The 20,221-nt window shown below is 48.0% G+C and overlaps 1 protein-coding gene across 1 annotated transcript in view; it reads right to left on the bottom strand.

Annotated features, from left to right (window-relative positions):
• The window catches only part of BEND5 (BEN domain containing 5), a 1,224,740-nt gene that overhangs the window by 1,157,763 nt on the left and 46,756 nt on the right, over window positions 1–20,221 (bottom strand). The window contains exon 3 of the mRNA XM_063941484.1: window positions 14,450–14,544. Coding sequence (XP_063797554.1) covers window positions 14,450–14,544 — 95 coding nt within the window. The remainder of the gene's footprint in view (window positions 1–14,449; window positions 14,545–20,221) is intronic.

Here is a 20,221-nt window from a genome sequence, read left to right as displayed (position 1 = left end):
GAAAGTTAGTGAGCATAAGGAGAGTACTGGACACTTTTAAAACGTGTTGGGTATGGGTGACCGGCGTTTAGATTGCCGTCGGGGCAGAGCGAGCGTGGACATCCAGGAGTGGGAATAGTTCCTGTTAGTCAGCATGTCGACTGTTGGGCTTTCAACCGGGCAGGATTCTGGCGTCGGTATAGTGACCGGCGGTCTCCCAACCACAGGTCACATAACCGCATCCCTTTAAAAGGTGTCACAAGGCTTTTTAAATAAAGTAATAAACTATAAAATGCTTGCAAATTTCATTTACTTATAAAGGAATAAAAAAATACTAGAAAAAAAATTGCTTTTGGGGTAATTTGAGGTGACATTAATTTATCTTTGAAATAATCAGAAGCAATTATTTTTTGTAGAAGTATGTTAAAACAGGAAAAAAACCTCATTGCATTGCAAACCCGGTTTACAATCTAAGGGCCTGATTCACTATTATTTGCTAATGTGAGAACGCATGCACTGAGTGATTATCGGGTGGGAAGGTCAAAATGCGATTGCTCTGCATATGCAGCCTAAGAGTTTAGAGGACCCAATTTGACAGGAAGTGACCATTCATGGATGGTAACATGTGGGGAGTGGTTGGGAAAACGCAGGCGTGTCATGGATGTTTTCAGAGTGTGTCTCTGACATCATCTGCGAATGAGAAAAACATGGGTCCCGGTGCAACTGCATTCTCATTGATTTGAGTATGTTGGGGTCAGCTGCAAATGTCTATGGTGCTCATTTTTGCATATGCAGATTTGCGAACGCATCGGTGGGCGTCTTTTATCGTTTCTGGTCAGCTTTTCACATGCGATTTTTAGCAAGAGCAGGTTTGAGAAAATTGCTATTTCAGCCTCAATAGCAATCCATAGTGAATCAGGCCGTAAGTTTGTCGCCAGTAAGTCATGAAACCATCAAGTCTAATAATTTGGGCGTTGAGTCTAATTTGCATAACTCTTAGGTAAATGTTATTACATTTAGGCTGTGCATATGATATTGTAATTTAGAGGTATAAAGTTAATTTTGTTAGCTGCTAAAACTATTACACTAAGGGTTCCGCGTGGTGTGATACGGGAAGAGGTCCATGGGGGAGTGACACCATGAGTTACCACACCGGGTGACACCAACCCTAGTGACGCCTCTGTATGGGATACTCAACCTGTACTAGAAGTCAGATATGAGATGAGTTAAATATCTCAGGGCATGGCATAGGTGTATGAAATGATTTGCTATTACCTAGTGAAACACAAAATAAGAATACTGATAGGAAAAGATAACCAATATTGATTACAATAGATCCACATGGAATATTTTAGTGCAGTACAAAGACATTTGCAAACTTTATTACAAGAAAATGAAAATGTAAGAAAATCTTACACTGCGTATAAAAGAAGTAGAGCTGAACATGCAGAAATCTGTGCTATCAAGCTATTGACAAGTCTCCAACATTTACATCAAAACATATATGGAAATATGGATTATGTACCTGTAATAAATACAAGGAGGTTGAGGTCCAGAGAAATACCGTAGTGAAAACTGGGTAAAATAACAAGTTAAAGAGGAGAATGCTTTTTAATGTTTGTGGCGGAAAGATATTTTTTAAAGACACTCTGTCTAATATAAAGCAGGGTCGAAACTAGGATTTTAGGCACCCGGGGCAAGGCAGTAAACCATGTCAAAAACACAGTAATAAACAGTTGGCAAAGTGACAATCAGCACCGTCAGGGTGCATCCAGCACACATTCCCTATGAAAATGGATAGGAAAAAAAAAACCTAACATGCACATCAGATACAGTATTGTGGGGGACAGGCCAACCGCTGTGGGACTACAAAGCCCAGAATGCCAGTCAGGACCTAGGACTTATTAAAGAGGAGGAGTACCAACTTTCTGGGAAGGGGGTCACACAATGTGGGTTACCCTGGCTGCAGAGAGGAATCCCTAGGACTGTCTGGTGTTATATACCTGATATAAGCCATGTAATCATCACTGTATCACACATACTGGAGAGGAGGATTCCAACTGGCCAACTGCTGTAGGACTAAAGCCCTGCATGCAAGTTGGGACCTAGGATCACACTTTGGGAGGCAGCAGCTGTCCTGGCGTATAGAGACCTCACCTCAGTGCCCAGACTAATTATCGGCTGCTGCTGCTTCCTCTCGCCCTGACCTCCTCTGGTGGAGCTGCCATGCAGGAAGAGGGAGGCCCTGAGGACCAGGGTCAGGGGCAGACATAGTTTACACAGGCACAGGTTCTAGTAGCCGGTGGGGGTTGGTTTCCCAGCAGTCCACATTGGTGGTACGGGGGAGCGGGTACCTGCAGCGAGGGTTCTGGGACCTGGCAGTTGGTAGCCCCATAGGGTCCTGTCCTCCTCTGGTGGAGTTGCGTGTTGGAAAGGGGAGGCGCTGGGGAACAGGCCTGGGGGCAGACATCTCTTACATAGGCACAGGAGTGTGTGAACAGCCATGGACCAGTGCTTGGGAAATAAAAGGGGGCAGCTGGAGAGTCCTTGGTCACCAACCCTCCCCCATACATTAGCATTCTAGTTGCCGGGGAGTGGAGAGTTTCACTGGTGGTGAAGGGCAGCGGGTACCTGCAGTCAGGGTTCTTGGACCCGGCAAAAGGTAGCCCCTTAGAGCTGAGACGAAGGAGGGGAGGCAGAGTACCCATCTCTGCACCCTCTCAGATTCTTCACCCGGGGCGCATGCCCCCTTAGCCCCCCTAGTTACGGCCATGTATAAAGGATGAAAATCAGAAAGAGAAACTTAAAATAGCTGTTTTTAGTTTACAGATTTCTGAACTGTAGTTGGAAAAAGTAAAACGTAGGTAGCGACTGGAGCTGATTGCAGCTTTGGGTGAACTTAGGGGCTAATTCAGGTTGGATTGCAAATAGCCGGAATTTTTATACGGGCGCATGTACTGGGCCCATCCAGCGCATGCGCCCACATTTACTGCTGATGCCCCGCAGAAAATGCAAACGCTTCTGTCTGTGAATCAGGCAGAGGCATTCACGAGGCGGGGTGGGGGGGGGGGGGGCAATGCTCAGTTTACTAGGTGGAGACTGAGCATTGCGGGGGCATGGCTTAAAAACAGGTGCGGCGGTAGTCGAATGGGGGGGGGGGTGGCATAAGCATGATCGGGGCAGCTGTATGACGTCACACGCAGCTGATGCAATCACAATAATGGTGGCGGGCCTCCTGCGCTGGCTGGAGGCTACCCTATGTTTAGCAATCACAGTGAAATTGCGGTGCGACCGCAATTTCTGCGCGCTCATGGGAGAGCGGCGGATAGCATGCTGAGTGGCCTTGCCCTGTGATGGGTGGCCCCCAGCATGCAATCAAAAGGATTGCAAATTCTGCTACTTAGCAGAATTTGCAATCCTTACTGAATCAGGTCCTTAATCCAATAGCCCCATCGTTTTTGCAGTCATATAAAACATATCTGTTTTACACCAATGTGAAATGTTACGTCATGAAAGGGGATGCGGTCGACATCCCGCCGGACGGAATCCCGACGGTCGGAATACCGACACCAGAATCCCAACCGGCACAATCCCGACATATTCTCCCTCCGTGGGTGTCCACGACACCCATAGATGGAGAATAAATTAGTGTGCCGAGCGTAGAGAGGCACCGTGCCCGCAGCGTGGCGAGTGCAGCGAGCCCGCAAGGGGCTGCGTTGTGCTCGCCCCCCTGTCGGGATTGTGCTGGTTTGGATTCCGGTGTCGGTATTCTGATCCCCATGAAAGAGATAGTGAAGTTTGCATGATGGTGTGTTCCCTATGTTTTTTCTGGTTAATCTTGCTTATCTTTCCCATGGCAAGGATAACTGGTCATATATTGGAGGTAAAGATGAGAGTAGTAAAATAGAAAGACAGGTTTGAGGATACATGTATTCAAAGATAAACGTATGTCTATTTGCTTATAGTCTTTAGTGGCTCTTGATAAATTGATTAATTGGGTACTTTATTCAGGGCTGCACCAGAAATTGTGGGGCCCGGGACTGACAAAATAGGCAGGGCTCCCCCCCCCCCCCAAAAAAATAAATAAATAAATAAATAAATAGGATTTTGGTTACCTACCTGTAAATCCTTTTCTCGTAGTCCGTAGAGGATGTTGGGGTCCACATTAGTACCATGGGTTATAGGGTTCACCAGGAGCCATTGGCACTTTAAGAGTTTGAGAGTGTGGGCTGGCTCCTCCCTCGATGCCCCTCCTACTAGTCTCAGTCTAGAAACTGTGCCCGAGGAGACAGACATCTTCGAGAGAAGGATTTAACACAGATAGTGGCGAGATTCACACCAGCTCACACATACAAGGCACATCAAGCTAACTTAGCCTGAAAACTCAGCAACCGTTGAAAACATTACTTACCAAGTAACAATACAGTACTTAACTAAAAACAAAGTTGTACTGAACCAGATAACAATTGCAGGAAAACGAAGCGCTGGGAGGGCACCCAGCATCCTCTACGGACTATGAGAAAAGGATTTACTAGTAGGTAACCAAAATCCTATTTTCTCTTACGTCCTAGAGGATGCTGGGGTCCACATTAGTACTATGGGGATGTACCAACGCTCACAGAACGGGAGGGAGAGCACGGAGGCTCCTGCAAAACTGATTGACTGAACTTCACATCATCAGAGGCCAAAGTATCAAACTTGTAGAACTTTGCAAACGCATTCGACCCAGACCAAGCTGCAGCTCGGCAAAGTTGTAACACCGAGACCCCCCGGGCAGCCGCCCAGGAAGACCCTACCTTACGAGTAGAGTGGGCCTTGATAGATGTAGGACACGGCAAGCCTGCCGTAGAATACGCATGCTGGATAGTAAACCTGATCCAGCGACAGATCGTCTGCTTAGAAGCAGGACACCCAATTTTCTTGGGATCATACAGGACAAACAGAGAGTCTGATTTTCTGTGATGACCAGTCCTCTTCACATAGATTTTCAGAGCCCTTGCAACATCCAAGGACTTTGATGAAATTGAGGAGTCAGTAGCCACTGGCACCACAATAGGTTGGTTGATATGAAATGCCGACACAACCTTCGAAAGAAACTGCTGACGTGTCCGGAGCTCAGCTCTATCTTCGTGGAAGATCAAGTATGGGCTTTTACAGGACAAAGCCCCCAACTCCGACACACGTTAGTAGAAGCTAAACCAACAAAGTGACAGCCTTCCACGTAAGAAACTTTACCTCAACCTCCTGTAGAGGCTCGAACCAGTCCGATTGGAGGAACTGCAACACCACGTTAAGGTCCCAAGGTGCCGTAGGTGGTACAAAGGGAGGTTGGATGTGCAGAACTCCCTTCAAAAAGGTCTGAACCTCAGGGAGGACAGCCAATTGTCTATGGAAGAAAATGGATAGGGCCGAAATCTGGACCTTCACAGATCCCAACCTCAGGCCCATAGCCACACCAGCTTGTAGGAAGAGGAGAAACCGTCTCAGTTGAAACTCCACCGCAGGAAATTTCTTGGACACACACCAAGATACATATTTTTTCCAAATTCGATGGTAACGTTTAGACGTTACTCCTTTCCTAGCCTGTATCAGGGTAGGAATAACCTTGTTCGGAATACTGTTCCAAGCTAGTACCAGGCATTCAACCTCCATGCCGTCAAATGTAGCCGCGGTAAGTCTTGATAGGCGAATGGCCCCTGCTGCAGCAGGTCCTCCCGAAGAGGAAGAGGCCTCGGCTCGTCTTGCAGTAGATCCAGAAGATCCGCGTACCAAGCCCTTCTTGGCCAGTCCGGAGCAATGAGGATCGCTTGAACCCTTGTTCTCCTTATGAGCTTTAGAACTCTTGGGATGAGTGGAAGTGGAGGAAACACGTACACCGACTGGAACACCCACGGAGTCACTGGGGCGTCCACCGCCACTGCTTGCGGGTCCCTCGACCTGGAACAATACCGCCAAAGCTTCTTGTTGAGACAAGAGGCCATCATGTTGATCTGGGGTACGGCCCAAAGATCTGTTACTTCCTTGAACACCTCTGGATGGAGGCCCCACTCACCTGGATGGAGATCGTGTCTGCTGAGGAAGTCCGCTTCCCAGTTGTCTACTCCCGGAATGAAGATTGCTGACAGCGCCAATGCGTGCTTTTCTGCCTAGAGGATGATTCTTGTTATCTCTGCCATTGCAGCTCTGCTCTTCGTTCCGCCCTGTCGGTTTATGTAAGCCACCATTGTCACATTGTCCGACTGCACCTGATTGGCCCAATTTCTCAGAAGATGGGCTGCTTGGAAAAGACCGTTGTAGATGGCTCTTAGTTCCAGAATGTTTATCGGCAGGCCGGCTTCCAGACTTGACCACCTACCTTGGAAGGTTTCCCCTTGAGTGACTGCGCCCCAGCCCCGGAGACTTGCATCCGTGGTTAGAAGGATACAGTCCTGAATCCCAAACCTGCAGCCCTCCATAAGGTGAGGAAATTGCAGCCACCAGAGGAGTGAGATCCTGGCCTTTGGCGACAGACGTATTCTCATGTGTAGATGTAGATGGGATCCCGACCACTTGTCCAGGAGATCCAGATGGACGGACCGAGCGTGAAACCTCCCATACTGCAGAGCCTCGTAAGAGGCCACCATCTTCCCCAGAAGGCGAATGCACAGATGAACTGACACCCGGGCTGGCTTCAGGACAACCCAGACCATCGTTTGAATCACCAACGCCTTTTCCTCTGGGAGAAACATCCTTTGCACCTCTGTGTCGAGGATCATTTCCAGAGAGGAAAACCTCCTGGTTGGTTCCAATAGTGATTTTGGAAGATTAAGGATCCAATCATGTTCCCTGAGAAGCTGGGTCGTGAGTGTTATGGGCCGTAACAGCTTCTCCTTGGACGATGCCTTCATCAGCAGATCATCCAGATACGGAATTATGTTCACCCCCTGTCTGCGGAGGAGAATCATCATTTCCGCCATCACCTTGGTGAATACCCTCGGTGCTGTGGAGAGCCGAATGGGAGGGCCTGGAACTGAAAGTTACAGTCCAAGAATGCGAATCGAAGATAAGCTTGATGCTGCAGCCAGATCGGAATGTGGAGGTACGCATCCTTGATATCCAGGGATACTAGGAAGTACCCCTCCTCCAGACCTGATATCACTGCCCTTAGAGACTCCATTTTGAACTTGAACTCCCTCAGAAATGGGTTTAGTGATTTTAAGTTCAGAATGGGCCCGACCGAACCATTCGGTTTCGGTACCACGAAAAGGTTCGTATAGTAACCTTTGTTTTGCATATGAGGAGATACTGGTACAATAAACTGTGCCTCCACCAACTTCTGGACGGCTTCTTGCAGGACAGTCCTGTCTGCCAGCAGAGCTGGCAATCCTGATCTGAAAAATCGGTGATGAGGTAGATTTTGAAATTCCAGCCAGTACCCCTGGGACACAAATTCTTGCACCCAGGGGTCCAGGCCAGAGGACACCCAGACATGACTCAAATGTCTGAGTCTTGCTCCTACCGGCCCCACCTCCGGGGCGTGCAGTCCACCGTCATGCGGCGGACTTTGGTGTACCTGAAGCAGGTTTCTGTTCCTGGGAACCTGAAGCCGCAGGTTTGTTGAACTTGCGCTGACCTCTCCGAAAGAAGGTGTTGGATTGCTTGGTCTTTTTGGGCTTGTTAGACCAAAAGGGCTGTGATGTAACTGAAGAAAAGGGTTTCTTCGGAGCAGGTGTAGCTGAGGGAAGAAAGGGTGACTTACCAGCCGTAGCCGTGGATATCAACGCATCTAACGCTTCCCCAAAGAGAGCTTGACCTGTGTAGAGTAGGGTCTCCACACTTCTCCTGGATTCTGCGTCGGCAGACCACTGGCGCAACCACAGTCCTCGTCGAGCTAATACCGACATGGAGGAAATCCCCACAGCCATGGAACCCAGGTCTTTCATGGATTCTAACAGAAATCCTGCCGAATCCTGAATGTTATGTAAAAACAATTCAACATCACATTTCTCCATAGTATCCAAGTCCTCAAGTAACGTGCCTGACCACTTTGCTATAGCTTTGGCAATCCAAGTACTGGCAATAGTGGGACGTAGGATCGCTCCAGAAGCCGTGTACATGGATTTGAGCGTATTATAAATTTTACGATCAGCCGGCTCTTTCAAGGCGGTAGATCCTGGAACAGGTAAAACCACCTTTTTTGAGAGTCTGGATACTGATGCGTCAACAATAGGCGGGTTTTCCCATTTTTTCCTATCCTCTACCGGGAAAAGAAATGCTACCAGAACCCTTTTAGGTATCTGGAATTTTTTATCCGGGTTTTCCCAAGCCTTTTCAAATATAGCATTTAATTCCTTTGACATAGAGAAAGTTAGCGAGGCTTTCTTATTTTCAGCGAAGTAAGCCTCCTCAACCTGCTCGGGAGTTGTATCAGCAACATCCCTAATAGCCACTATCATCAACTGCACCCCTTTTGCAAGAGATGCTGCCCCCGCAACACATCCCCATCACCGTCTGCAGTATCAGAATCAGTATGGGTATCATCCTGTATGATCTGAGCAAGAACACGTTTATGTGAATATACAGCGGGGAGCCCTGATGTACCAGTACTGGGCCAGACTGCCATAGAGTTCTGTAAAGCCTGAGTTGCAGATTCATTTTGTGCAACCCTATTTGAAATCTGAGAAATCATAGATTTGATAGAGGATAACCACTCAGGCTCCCTTGATGGAACCAGTGCTAAACAGTGCAATCCTGATTACATGGAATGGGATCATCCTGAGAGGACATATCCTCTGCAGCATATGACACAGAGTCCCTGGACATTGCTTAATGGAGACCACAGACACTCCACACACACACAGGGGAGGGCAGACAGAGTTTCACCCCCAAGAATGGCAAGAGAGACACAGAGATTGGAGCCAACCCATACACAGTGCTTTTAGTATAAAGGGAGACCCCCTATCAGCGCTGACTATGCACCTTAAAAGGTTACACAGTCGTTTTGCAACCTCCTCCCCCTTCTACAACCCCCTGGTACTGTGATAGATAGCTGGAGTTGCTGTGGAGGGACTTGCTCTTCACTGACAGCGCTGTGCAGGCAGGAAAAAGGCGCTGAAATGCTGCTGGGTCCGGTCTGAGGAGAAGCTCCGTCCCCAAAATGGCACTGTCTTCCCGCTCTTCACAGGATTATACTGGCCTGAGGATTTATGCTGGCTGCGATCCGGGGACCCCGACAGGCTGTGTAACAAGTGTAGGGTATAGGCACTGGCTCAGGGCGCCCTTCACAGCGCCGCACTATGTACCGCTGAGCATCCGGAGCGCAGTTAATACTGCGCTCCTGCCCTGATGCCGCCATCTTCACACCGGCCCCCCGTTTGCTAGTGGGGTCGGTGACTCACTCGCCACAATCTTCAGCTCCGTAAGGGGGTGGCGGCATGCTGCTGGGGTGAGTGATGCCCTGAGGCAGGGAACTATCTATCCCCTCTGGAGCTCAGTGTCCAGTCAGCGGAGACAGTGGCTCAGACCCCGCAGGGCGGACACTGCTCCCCCCTTAGTCCCTCGATGCAGGGAGGCTGTTGCCAGCAGCCTCCCTGTAAAATTAAATAATAAACTCTAAAACTAAACTTTACTAAGGAATTTCTGGAGAGCTCCCCTAGCTGTGACCGGCTCCTCCGGGCACATTTTCTAAACTGAGTCTGGTAAGAGGGGCATAGAGGGAGGAGCCATACCATACTCTCAAACTCTTAAAGTGCCAATGGCTTCTGGTGGACCCGTCTATACCCCATGGTACTAATCTAGACCCCAGCATCCTCTAGGACATAAGAGAAAAAAGTTAAATAAAAATATTTATAAAAAAAAAAATTCTATACAGACACAAAGCAACACCATTTTATACCCCTTGCACCATATTATGCCCCACACAGTAATGGCCCTGACAACATATTATGGTGAGTTGTGCACCTTTGACCTTCTATAAAGTGAAAGCAATGTTTAGAAAATTGTGATCAGACATCAGTGGATGAGTTTCAGTATAGAGTATGTATGCCAGTGCGTCATAGAGGCCCTGTGTGTCCTCCTCCAGTCCTTTCCTTTGTATGACAGCCAGCCCCGGGCCCCCTTCTCAGACTCACAACAATCACACAAAGTCACAAACACATATATTACATTCTTACAAATCCTTTTAAATAAAAGAGATGGCACTCTTTAAAACAGATAAGAGAAATAAGGAAGGTGGAGCATACCGCAACCAGTGAGGAGGAGCCGCAGGTGTTGCTATGGTGCATGCAGAGTAACCGGTTTACCCTGCATCTGGCTCCTAGGCTTCAACCAGTGGCGGTGTGTTCGTCTCCCTGTTGCAGGTCACAGGTAGAGTCCTGTTTTCATTTTTTTGTTTGTATGGTGAGAAATGACACTGATTCATATTGTTGTAGAATGAATTTACTAAGTTCTATAGGAAACCCTGTGCTAATTGCCATCAACAATTTAATAAGAAAAATATTCCTGAGTACAAGTTTTCTCCCAAGTATTTCTTTATTTTGAGCTAAATCATGATTTCAGAACATCCGCTGAAGCTGTACTATTTTCTGAGATAAAATAAAACTGTTGAAGACTGTGGTTCCAAAAGCTATGGAAATTGGGAGGGTATATGTTATTTATACCTCCTTTATACCAACTGAGGTGGGTCGCTCCCGGAGCGTAACATGGGTGCTCCCTGGGCGCGACCCGCCTCAGGTCCTTTTCCCACTGCAGATTCCAACCCGGCATATTACCAGGTTGGCGACGTTCCTGGTGACACGGTGGAGGTGGTGCTTGAAGATCACATGTTCTCCAAGCGCTGCCAGTACATACACTGTGTACCATACTTGCCTACCCTCCTGGAATGGGCGGGAGGCTCTCGAAAATCGTGTGGCCCTCCCGGCCCCCCAGAAGGGTGGGCAAGCCTCCCGTTTTCCCTGTCAGGCCCTCCACTCCCCTTCCCTCAGCCACCCACAGCAGAGAACAAGTGGGCGGCCGAGGGGATCCGATGACGTGATTCGCCCCCGCTATACAGTGCCTAGTTTCTCTGCACTGTACAGCGGGGGGCAGAGCCGCGATGACATGATCGTGATGTCATGCCCCCCTCTCTGCCCACTTCCCTGTCATAACGCCCCCTCGGACGGCCCATCATGCAGCCGGTCACGCCCCGGCAAGAATGCTGCGAACGGGAGCCGGATCGATGCGACCCGGCTTCCCGTTTACACAGTACAGCTTGCCGGGTTGATTATTCCAACTTGGCCCATTTACATTGCACAGCAACACGGATTATGCACGCTCATGTGTAATAACCCGTGTTAGATGCCGGCGGTGTAAAAGGGGTATAAGTTTGTTGCTGTTGTTATTGTTGCCTGTGTAAATAATAATTATGAACACAATATCCATCTAAATTGAGATACTGTAGGGAAAATAACGTTCCTATCAACAAAATTAAAGCACATGGAAGTGTTAACTTTGTAGGATTATTTGTAGATATACAGTAAGTATAACAATGGTGTTTATATTTATACATTTTATAGTGCTTAGATTATGGTTGAGTTGTTTAGAGAAGATGCATAATAAAGGTTTTTATATTATTGCAGTAGGCAGAACACTCGGAATGGCCTAAAGAACATATTGATTGAATATTCTATGTCAGTATTAATCGTAGACGCGCACAGCATTCAGGAATGAGATTGTCAAAATCGACTAAACGTTAAAAAGGGGGAGGTGTCAGCTTTAGAGAAATCATATTTAGTTTAAAGTTACAATATCATTTGAAAGCATGAGACAGATTGAATAAGTCAGCAGGATGATGAAAACGGCAATAGGTACTGTATATGTGGTTTGTGAAATATATACAGAATACACATCTTGAAAAAGTTGCATGTAAGACACTTAAATTAAACACTTAGGTTAAATATAGAGAAAAATACCGCTTTTATACCAAATACGGCAGGTCGCAGCCGGGAGCCTGACACGGATGCTACCCGGCTGCGACCCACCTCAGACCCCTTTCCCCACCGCACTTACCAACCCGGCATATTACCGGGTCGGTGACGTTGCTGCTGACTCGGTGGGGGCAGTGCTTGGAGATGTGACGTGAGATATGATCTTCAATCGCCACCCATACATCACTGTGAACAGGAAGCCGGGTCGATGTGACCCAGCTCCCGTTTACACAGAACAGTTTGCCGGGCTGAACCCGTGTTCAACCCTGCAAACTACCCGAGGTTGAATACCGGGTCACTCGACCCTTTTACACCAAGCAACAACACGGGTTATGCACGTTCATGTGCAATAACCCGTGTTATATGCTGGCGGTGTAAAAGGGGTGTAGTACGGTATGCCGGCGCTCGGGCTCCCGGCGACCAGCATACCGGCGCCGGGAGCCTAACCGCCGGAATACCAACAGCGTGGCAAGCGCAAAGGAGCCCCTTACGGGCTCGCTAGCGCGCCACACTATTTTATTCTCCCTCCAGGGGGGTCGTGGACCCCCACGAGGGAGAATAGTTGTCGGTATGCCGGGTGTTGGGATTCCGGCGCCGGTATACTGTGCGCCGGGATCCCGACATTCGGCATACAGAAGACCACCCGTGTAAAAGGGGTATTAATAGTATCAACATCCTAAAATATTACAAGCTTAAGAGGTAGTTATGAAGTAGTTGAAAAAGCTTGAAACAAATGTCTGTTTAATAATAATAGCTTAACCTCATGTATATAATTTATGCTTTCAGACAGGATCCGGTCAGCATACTAACGGCAACACTGGTCAGAAGACCTATGCCGGGATCCATCGTGGATCACAACACCAGCGGCAGAATCCAAACTGCCGGCATCGCAATCGTGCGGGGGGGAGGGGGAGGGATAGGTTTAGGCTGCGGGTAGAGGGTTAGGGTCAGGCTGCAGGAGGGGGGGTTAGGCACTAGAAAAAGGGGTTAGGATTAGGCACTAAGGGGGGAACAGTTAGGGTCAGGCTGTTGGAAGGGACGGTTGGGGTTAGGCACCACTGGGGAGGGTTAGGGTTAGGCTGCAGGGGCGTGAGGGTTAAGGTCAGGCTGAAGGGAGGGAGGGTTAGGGTTGGGGGGGGGATGGAGAGTGTTACACTACTTACCTACCAGGTGTTGGGATTATGCGCATCAGGATGCCGTTGTCGATATTCAGACCGCTGGCATCCCAAACGCTGGGATCCCGATACCATACCTTTCAGACACCGCAACTTGAATGCCATGTTCTAACATCTAAGAAGTTCATAACATTCACATGCCATCCTACCTGTCTCATTTGTATCTGTACTTGTTTATTAATAGAAACTATAAAGCTTCCTTATCTCTTATATAATAGCCCAGAGTGACTGTGTCTACAACGCTGGGCGTGGCTAGGAGCTCTCATTGGGTTAGCAGCAGGTCTATCACACCCAGTCCACAGCTGATTGGGCGAGAAACGCCCTCCCACACAATGGGAGGCTCAGCCCTTTGGCTACTGTGTGTTCCCAGAGTAGGATTAACAATTAATTATGGAGCTGCAGCTCCAGGTCCACACCCCAAAATAGGCCCACTGCATCTGCAGCAACATACCCTCCACAATTTACACATAAAAATCGGTACAAATTCGAAAAGGGGCGTGGCCACAGGTAAAGTGGCGTGGTCACAACCCTTTTCCTATACTTTCAATGGAAGTTTGGAGAGCTAAAATCTGTACAGACCATAAAAAAAGGTCCTGTACCTGCCAAAAATGTACAGCTAGAGGGTATGTCACTGCATCTGCAGCAAGTCACTGCGCTGTAGATAGGGGGGGGGGGGGATCCTTTTACTGCAGTGACCTATGTCCGCCTGTCCCCTGGAGTGCCTCCCCGCCACAGCCGCGCCCAGATCCCCAGAGGTCCTGACTCCACAACACAGCACCTGGGCTGCCGGCCTGGAAGCCCCGAGATGGCTAATATAACGGATAGAGTGAGTGATATCGCAGTGGGTCATGTCTGGACGCTAAATCAATGTAAAAGGTGACCGTGCTGTGCAGTGCAGTAGGTGTCCAGTGACCTTTTACATTGCTTCAGCGAGTCAGTCAGTTCTGCCAGCCAGTCACTATTGTTAGCGCCGGTGTCCCAACGCGCCGCATTACAGGTAAGTAGACGCACTAAATAAACTACAGCTCCCAGCAGCCCTTAGCGCCTAAGCATTTTGGCGCTAAGGCCTGCTGGGAGCTGTAGTTTATTGAGTGCATCTTCTTCCCTGTAATGCAGCGCGTTGGGACACCGGCGCTAACAATAGTGACTGGCTGCTGAGCGAGTCTCCGGGAGAACCACATCTACGATCAGGTCTGAATTAGGCCCATTGACGGGACCGAAGTCACATTTTATGAGGACTCATGTATAGTGTAACTGTATTCCTCAGGTTTAAGACACAAAAGCAGCATCATGATGTCACTTCATAGCATTAACAGATGTTATACTGAAATTGGTGAGGAATGTGTGGCTTACCATTTTGGTCGACTTGTAGACTTCACGACTGGGGACATCCCATCTCTGTACAGGCTTTTTGTTTTGCTGAAGTTGACAATGTTGAAAATGACTCTCTGAAAAGAAAAATTTAAACCAAATCAAAAATTAATCGGTGACCATGTAAACATCACTAACTAGCCTTTCTCTCAAAATAGTATCAATATCATTAGAGGAAACAGTCATATTAATTATTATAATCAATTGTAGTTTATAATATTATAATCATCTGAGTGTTAATCATTTATAGATGACAGAAGATTTCCACTTATTATAAATTATTATTATTATTATTATTATTATTATTAATAATAAGATTAATAATATTGTATGTATGTCCATTCCTGTAAACTCACTGTTACAGGAAAATGTAAACACAATCAAATTAAATATAGTAATATTACTGGGTTGTATATATCAAGATCAAGTGCAATTGTACGGGGAGAATACAATAAGCCGCAGTATATAAACCCCGCGGCCAATTACCCGCATTGACGAGTCAATCAGGGGGGACCACCCCATGCATTAAACCATAGAGGGGACTCTTCCTCACAGCTTCAGGAGTTGCGAGGAAAAGTCTGCGATAAAAGGTTCCCTCTGGGGTTAAACGCGTGGGTCAGCCCATTAATTCAGCATTTTACGTGGAATCAATGGGTTAGCACATGTTAATCCAGGGTTTACTGCTCCGATAAAAGGCAGTTTTATTGAATAGCTCCAGCCGTGAAACCTGGATCTTTTCCCCACGCTGCAAACCCTGCACCTAATTGATTGTTTGACGTTCTGGGGTGTTTTTTCGTGAGCTGCAAACAAGTAAAAGGGGTTTTTAATTATTAACATTACTGGAGTACTTATTCTGGCCAGACATGTTGTACTATCACAGCTGGTGTCAGGCAACTGGCGATATAACAGAAGGATGGATGAAAAACTGGGGACTGGACTTCCTCCAATATACGGCGGGATATCATGGAATCCAAGATCACCAAAAGTGCAGGATGCCAACCTATCTCGGCCATTTTTTTAAAGGGGTAATCACTTACAATAATGGTTTTGCTTTATAAGTGATTGCCCCTTTAAAAAAACAGAGATTGGCTGGCATCCTGTGGGCTGTGACCATCGCGCCCAAAGGTCACATTAGTGATCTGGTGATACAGCATTCAGAGGGGATGTAGTTATGTGACTGGCAGTCAGGAAACCGGCGATCACAATACCGATGGCTACATCCCGCTCCCCTCTAAATCCCGGCAGTCGGCATGCTGACTAGCAGGAACTATTCGCACTCATGGGTGTCCACAAAACCCATAGAGTGGGAATAGAAACTGCTCACCACCGAGACCACAGTGTAGCGTGCGCAGCGAGCCCGAAAGGGGGTTCATTACACTCGCCCCCCCACCGGCATTCTGCTGTCGGTATGCTGACCGCCAGAATCCCCAGCGCCAGTAAGCCATACCCAACCCCATTCAGATTGCAAATGCATGCAGGAGGCATATTTTTGCTACAAGCCCCTCCTGCTGCATTAACATATTAGTTGTACAGTCAAGGTCAGATTGGCCCACCAGGGAACAAGGGAAACCACCGGTGGGCCCTACTGCCTGTGGGCCCTCCTCCTCCTCTAGGGATCAGGTTCCAGACTATCCTAGAGCACTTGAATTATATATTATACATATGTTACATTATACTTCACAAGAATATGGTTTATTATATATTATTTACCAAGGGGAACAGAACATGTACTCTGTAATGGTTAGCCAAACATCTGTGGTGGCTAGCCACGCCCCAGTGGTACCTGGCCACAACCTTAATCATGGGCTCCTACAACAGCATCCCCCTCGTGGGCCCTTCATGCCCCAGTCCGACACTGTGTACAGTATTGCACAGCCGCTTCCCCATGGCTGTGCAATTCTGTACATAGCTGAATCAGGCCCTTTGCCCCCTACCCCTCACTAGAACCTTATTTTGGAAAGATAAAAAAGCATAAATTTGAGAAATCACAAGAGCTCCTGCAAATTGTATTCCTGGGGTCACCATGATAAAACCAGAATACAGACATCCATTTGGGGCAAATATTCTGTTTCAAAGAGATATTATTTAGAGATAGAATTATACTTTAAATGGACTCTGCCATAATAGGACAACATCTGCAGAACAGGTGCTCAGCATGCTGCGAGAAAGCATTAAGACGGTATGCATCATCAGATTTGCCCACAACTGACTTTCTCTGCTGTGTTTTCACATCAGGCTAAATTTAGTCCAGTAATTGCTTTTTGAAAATGTTAAAGGAAGAAACAAGAATCCTGAACATTCTTTTTTATCACCCAGTCCAAAAGTCAGGAAAGGAAATATAAACTTCTCTGCCATTTTCTTAGCGCATACGTGGGAGGACAGAGGAAGTGAATAAAATCACACAAACTCCACCAAATGCTTGTTTTGCTTCTTTGCACATCTACACTGCTCAAAAAAATGACATTGACAATCAATTTCACATGCTGTTGTGCAAATGGAATAAACAACAGTTGGAAATTATAGGCAATTAGCAAGACCCCCCCCAATAAAGGAGTTGTTCTGCAGGTGGTGACCACAGACCACTTCTCAGCTCCTATGCTTTCTGGCTGATGTTTTGGTCACTATTGAAAGCTGGCGGTGCTTTCACTCTAGTGGTAGCATGAGACGGAGTCTACAACCCACACAAGTGGCTCAGGTAGTGCAGCTCATCCAGGATGGCACATCAATGCGAGCTGTGGCAAGAAGGTTTGCTGTGTCTGTCAGCGTAGTGTCCAGAGCATGGAGGCGCTACCAGGAGACAGGCCAGTACATCAGAAGACGTGGAGGAGGCCGTAGGAGTGGCACTGCAGTGTCACGCAGGATGGCCCTTCCAAAAAACACTCCCCAAACAGCACATGACGCAAAGAAAAAAAGAGGCGCAATGAGGTAGCTGTGTGAGTAAGATAAGCGACCCTAGTGGCCGACACAAACACCGGGCCCATCTAGGAGTGGCACTGCAGTGTCACGCAGGATGGCCCTTCCAAAAAACACTCCCCAAACAGCACATGACGCAAAGAAAAAAAGAGGCGCAATGAGGTAGCTGTGTGAGTGAGCTAAGCGACCCTAGTGGCCGACACAAACACCTGGCCCATCTAGGAGTGGCACTGCAGTGTCACGCAGGATGGCCCTTCCAAAAAACACTCCCCAAACAGCACATGACGCAAAGAAAAAAAGAGGCGCAATGAGGTAGCTGTGTGAGTAAGATAAGCGACCCTAGTGGCCGACACAAACACCGGGCCCATCTAGGAGTGGCACTGCAGTGTCACGCAGGATGGCCCTTCCAAAAAACACTCCCCAAACAGCACATGACGCAAAGAAAAAAAGAGGCGCAATGAGGTAGCTGTGTGAGTAAGATAAGCGACCCTAGTGGCCGACACAAACACCTGGCCCATCTAGGAGTGGCACTGCAGTGTCACGCAGGATGGCCCTTCCAAAAAACACTCCCCAAACAGCACATGACGCAAAGAAAAATTAAAGAAAAAAGAGGTGCAAGATGGAATTGTCCTTGGGCCCTCCCACCCACCCTTATGTTGTATAAACAGGACATGCACACTTTAACCAACCCATCATTTCAGTGACAGGGTCTGCCACACGACTGTGACTGAAATGACGGGTTGGTTTGGACCCCCACCAAAAAAGAAGCAATTAATCTCTCCTTGCACAAACTGGCTCTACAGAGGCAAGATGTCCACCTCATCATCATCCTCCGATATATCACCGTGTACATCCCCCTCCTCACAGATTATCAATTCGTCCCCACTGGAATCCACCATCTCAGCTCCCTGTGTACTTTGTGGAGGCAATTGCTGCTGGTCAATGTCTCCACGGAGGAATTGATTATAATTCATTTTAATGAACATCATCTTCTCCACATTTTCTGGAAGTAACCTCGTACGCCGATTGCTGACAAGGTGAGCGGCGGCACTAAACACTCTTTCGGAGTACACACTTGTGGGAGGGCAACTTAGGTAGAATAAAGCCAGTTTGTGCAAGGGCCTCCAAATTGCCTCTTTTTCCTGCCAGTATAAGTACGGACTGTGTGACGTGCCTACTTGGATGCGGTCACTCATATAATTCTCCACCATTCTTTCAATGGGGAGAGAATCATATGCAGTGACAGTAGACGACATGTCCGTAATCGTTGACAGGTCCTTCAGTCCGGACCAGATGTCAGCATCAGCAGTCGCTCCAGACTGCCCTGCATCACCGCCAGCGGGTGGGCTCGGAATTCTGAGCCTTTTCCTCGCACCCCCAATTGCGGGAGAATGTGAAGGAGGAGATGTTGACAGGTCGCGTTCCGCTTGACTTGACAATTTTCTCACCAGCAGGTCTTTGAACCCCAGCAGACTTGTGTCTGCCGGAAAGAGAGATCCAAGGTAGGTTTTAAATCTAGGATCGAGCACGGTGGCCAAAATGTAGTGCTCTGATTTCAACAGATTGACCACCCGTGAATCCTTGTTAAGCGAATTAAGGGCTCCATCCACAAGTCCCACATGCCTAGCGGAATCGCTCCGTGTTAGCTCCTCCTTCAATGTCTCCAGCTTCTTCTGCAAAAGCCTGATGAGGGGAATGACCTGACTCAGGCTGGCAGTGTCTGAACTGACTTCACGTGTGGCAAGTTCAAAGGGCAGCAGAACCTTGCACAACGTTGAAATCATTCTCCACTGCGCTTGAGACAGGTGCATTCCACCTCCTATATCGTGCTGAATTGTATAGGCTTGAATGGCCTTTTGCTGCTCCTCCAACCTCTGAAGCATATATAGGGTTGAATTCCACCTCGTTACCACTTCTTGCTTCAGATGATGGCAGGGCAGGTTCAGGCGTTTTTGGTGTTGCTCCAGTCTTCTGTACGTGGTGCCTGTACGCCGAAAGTGTCCCGCAATTCTTCTGGCCACCGACAGCATCTCTTGCACGCCCCTGTCGATTTTTAAAAAATTCTGCACCACCAAATTCAAGGTATGTGCAAAACATGGGAAGTGCTGGAATTTGCCCAGATTTAATGCACACACAATATTGCTGGCGTTGTCCGATGCCACAAATCCACAGGAGAGTCCAATTGGGGTAAGCCATTCCGCGATGATCTTCCTCAGTTGCCGTAAGAGGTTTTCAGCTGTGTGCGTATTCTGGAAACCGGTGATACAAAGCGTAGCCTGCCTAGGAAAGAGTTGGCGTTTGCGAGATGCTGCTACTGGTGCCGCCGCTGCTGTTCTTGCGGCGGGAGTCCATACATCTACCCAGTGGGCTGTCACAGTCATATAGTCCTGACCCTGCCTTGCTCCACTTGTCCACATGTCCGTGGTTAAGTGGACATTGGGTACAGCTGCATTTTTTAGGACACTGGTGACTCTTTTTCTGAGGTCTGTGTACATTTTCGGTATCGCCTGCCTAGAGAAATGAAACCTAGATGGTATTTGGTACCGGGGACACAGTACCTCCAACAAGTCTCTAGTTGGCTCTGCAGTAATGATGGATACCGGAACCACGTTTCTCACCACCCAGGATGCCAAGGCCTCAGTTATCCGCTTTGCAGCAGGATGACTGCTGTGATATTTCATCTTCCTCGCAAAGGACTGTTGGACAGTCATTTGCTTGGTGGAAGTAGTAAAAGTGGTCTTACGATTTCCCCTCTGGGATGACCATCGACTCCCAGCAGCAACAACAGCAGCGCCAGCAGCAGTAGGCGTTACACGCAAGGATGCATCGGAGGAATCCCAG

This window comes from Pseudophryne corroboree, chromosome 9, assembly GCF_028390025.1.
Source record: "Pseudophryne corroboree isolate aPseCor3 chromosome 9, aPseCor3.hap2, whole genome shotgun sequence".
Classification (NCBI taxonomy): domain Eukaryota; kingdom Metazoa; phylum Chordata; class Amphibia; order Anura; family Myobatrachidae; genus Pseudophryne; species Pseudophryne corroboree.
The sequence above is the reverse complement of the archived record's forward strand: the minus strand, read 5'-3'. Positions and strand labels throughout refer to the sequence as shown.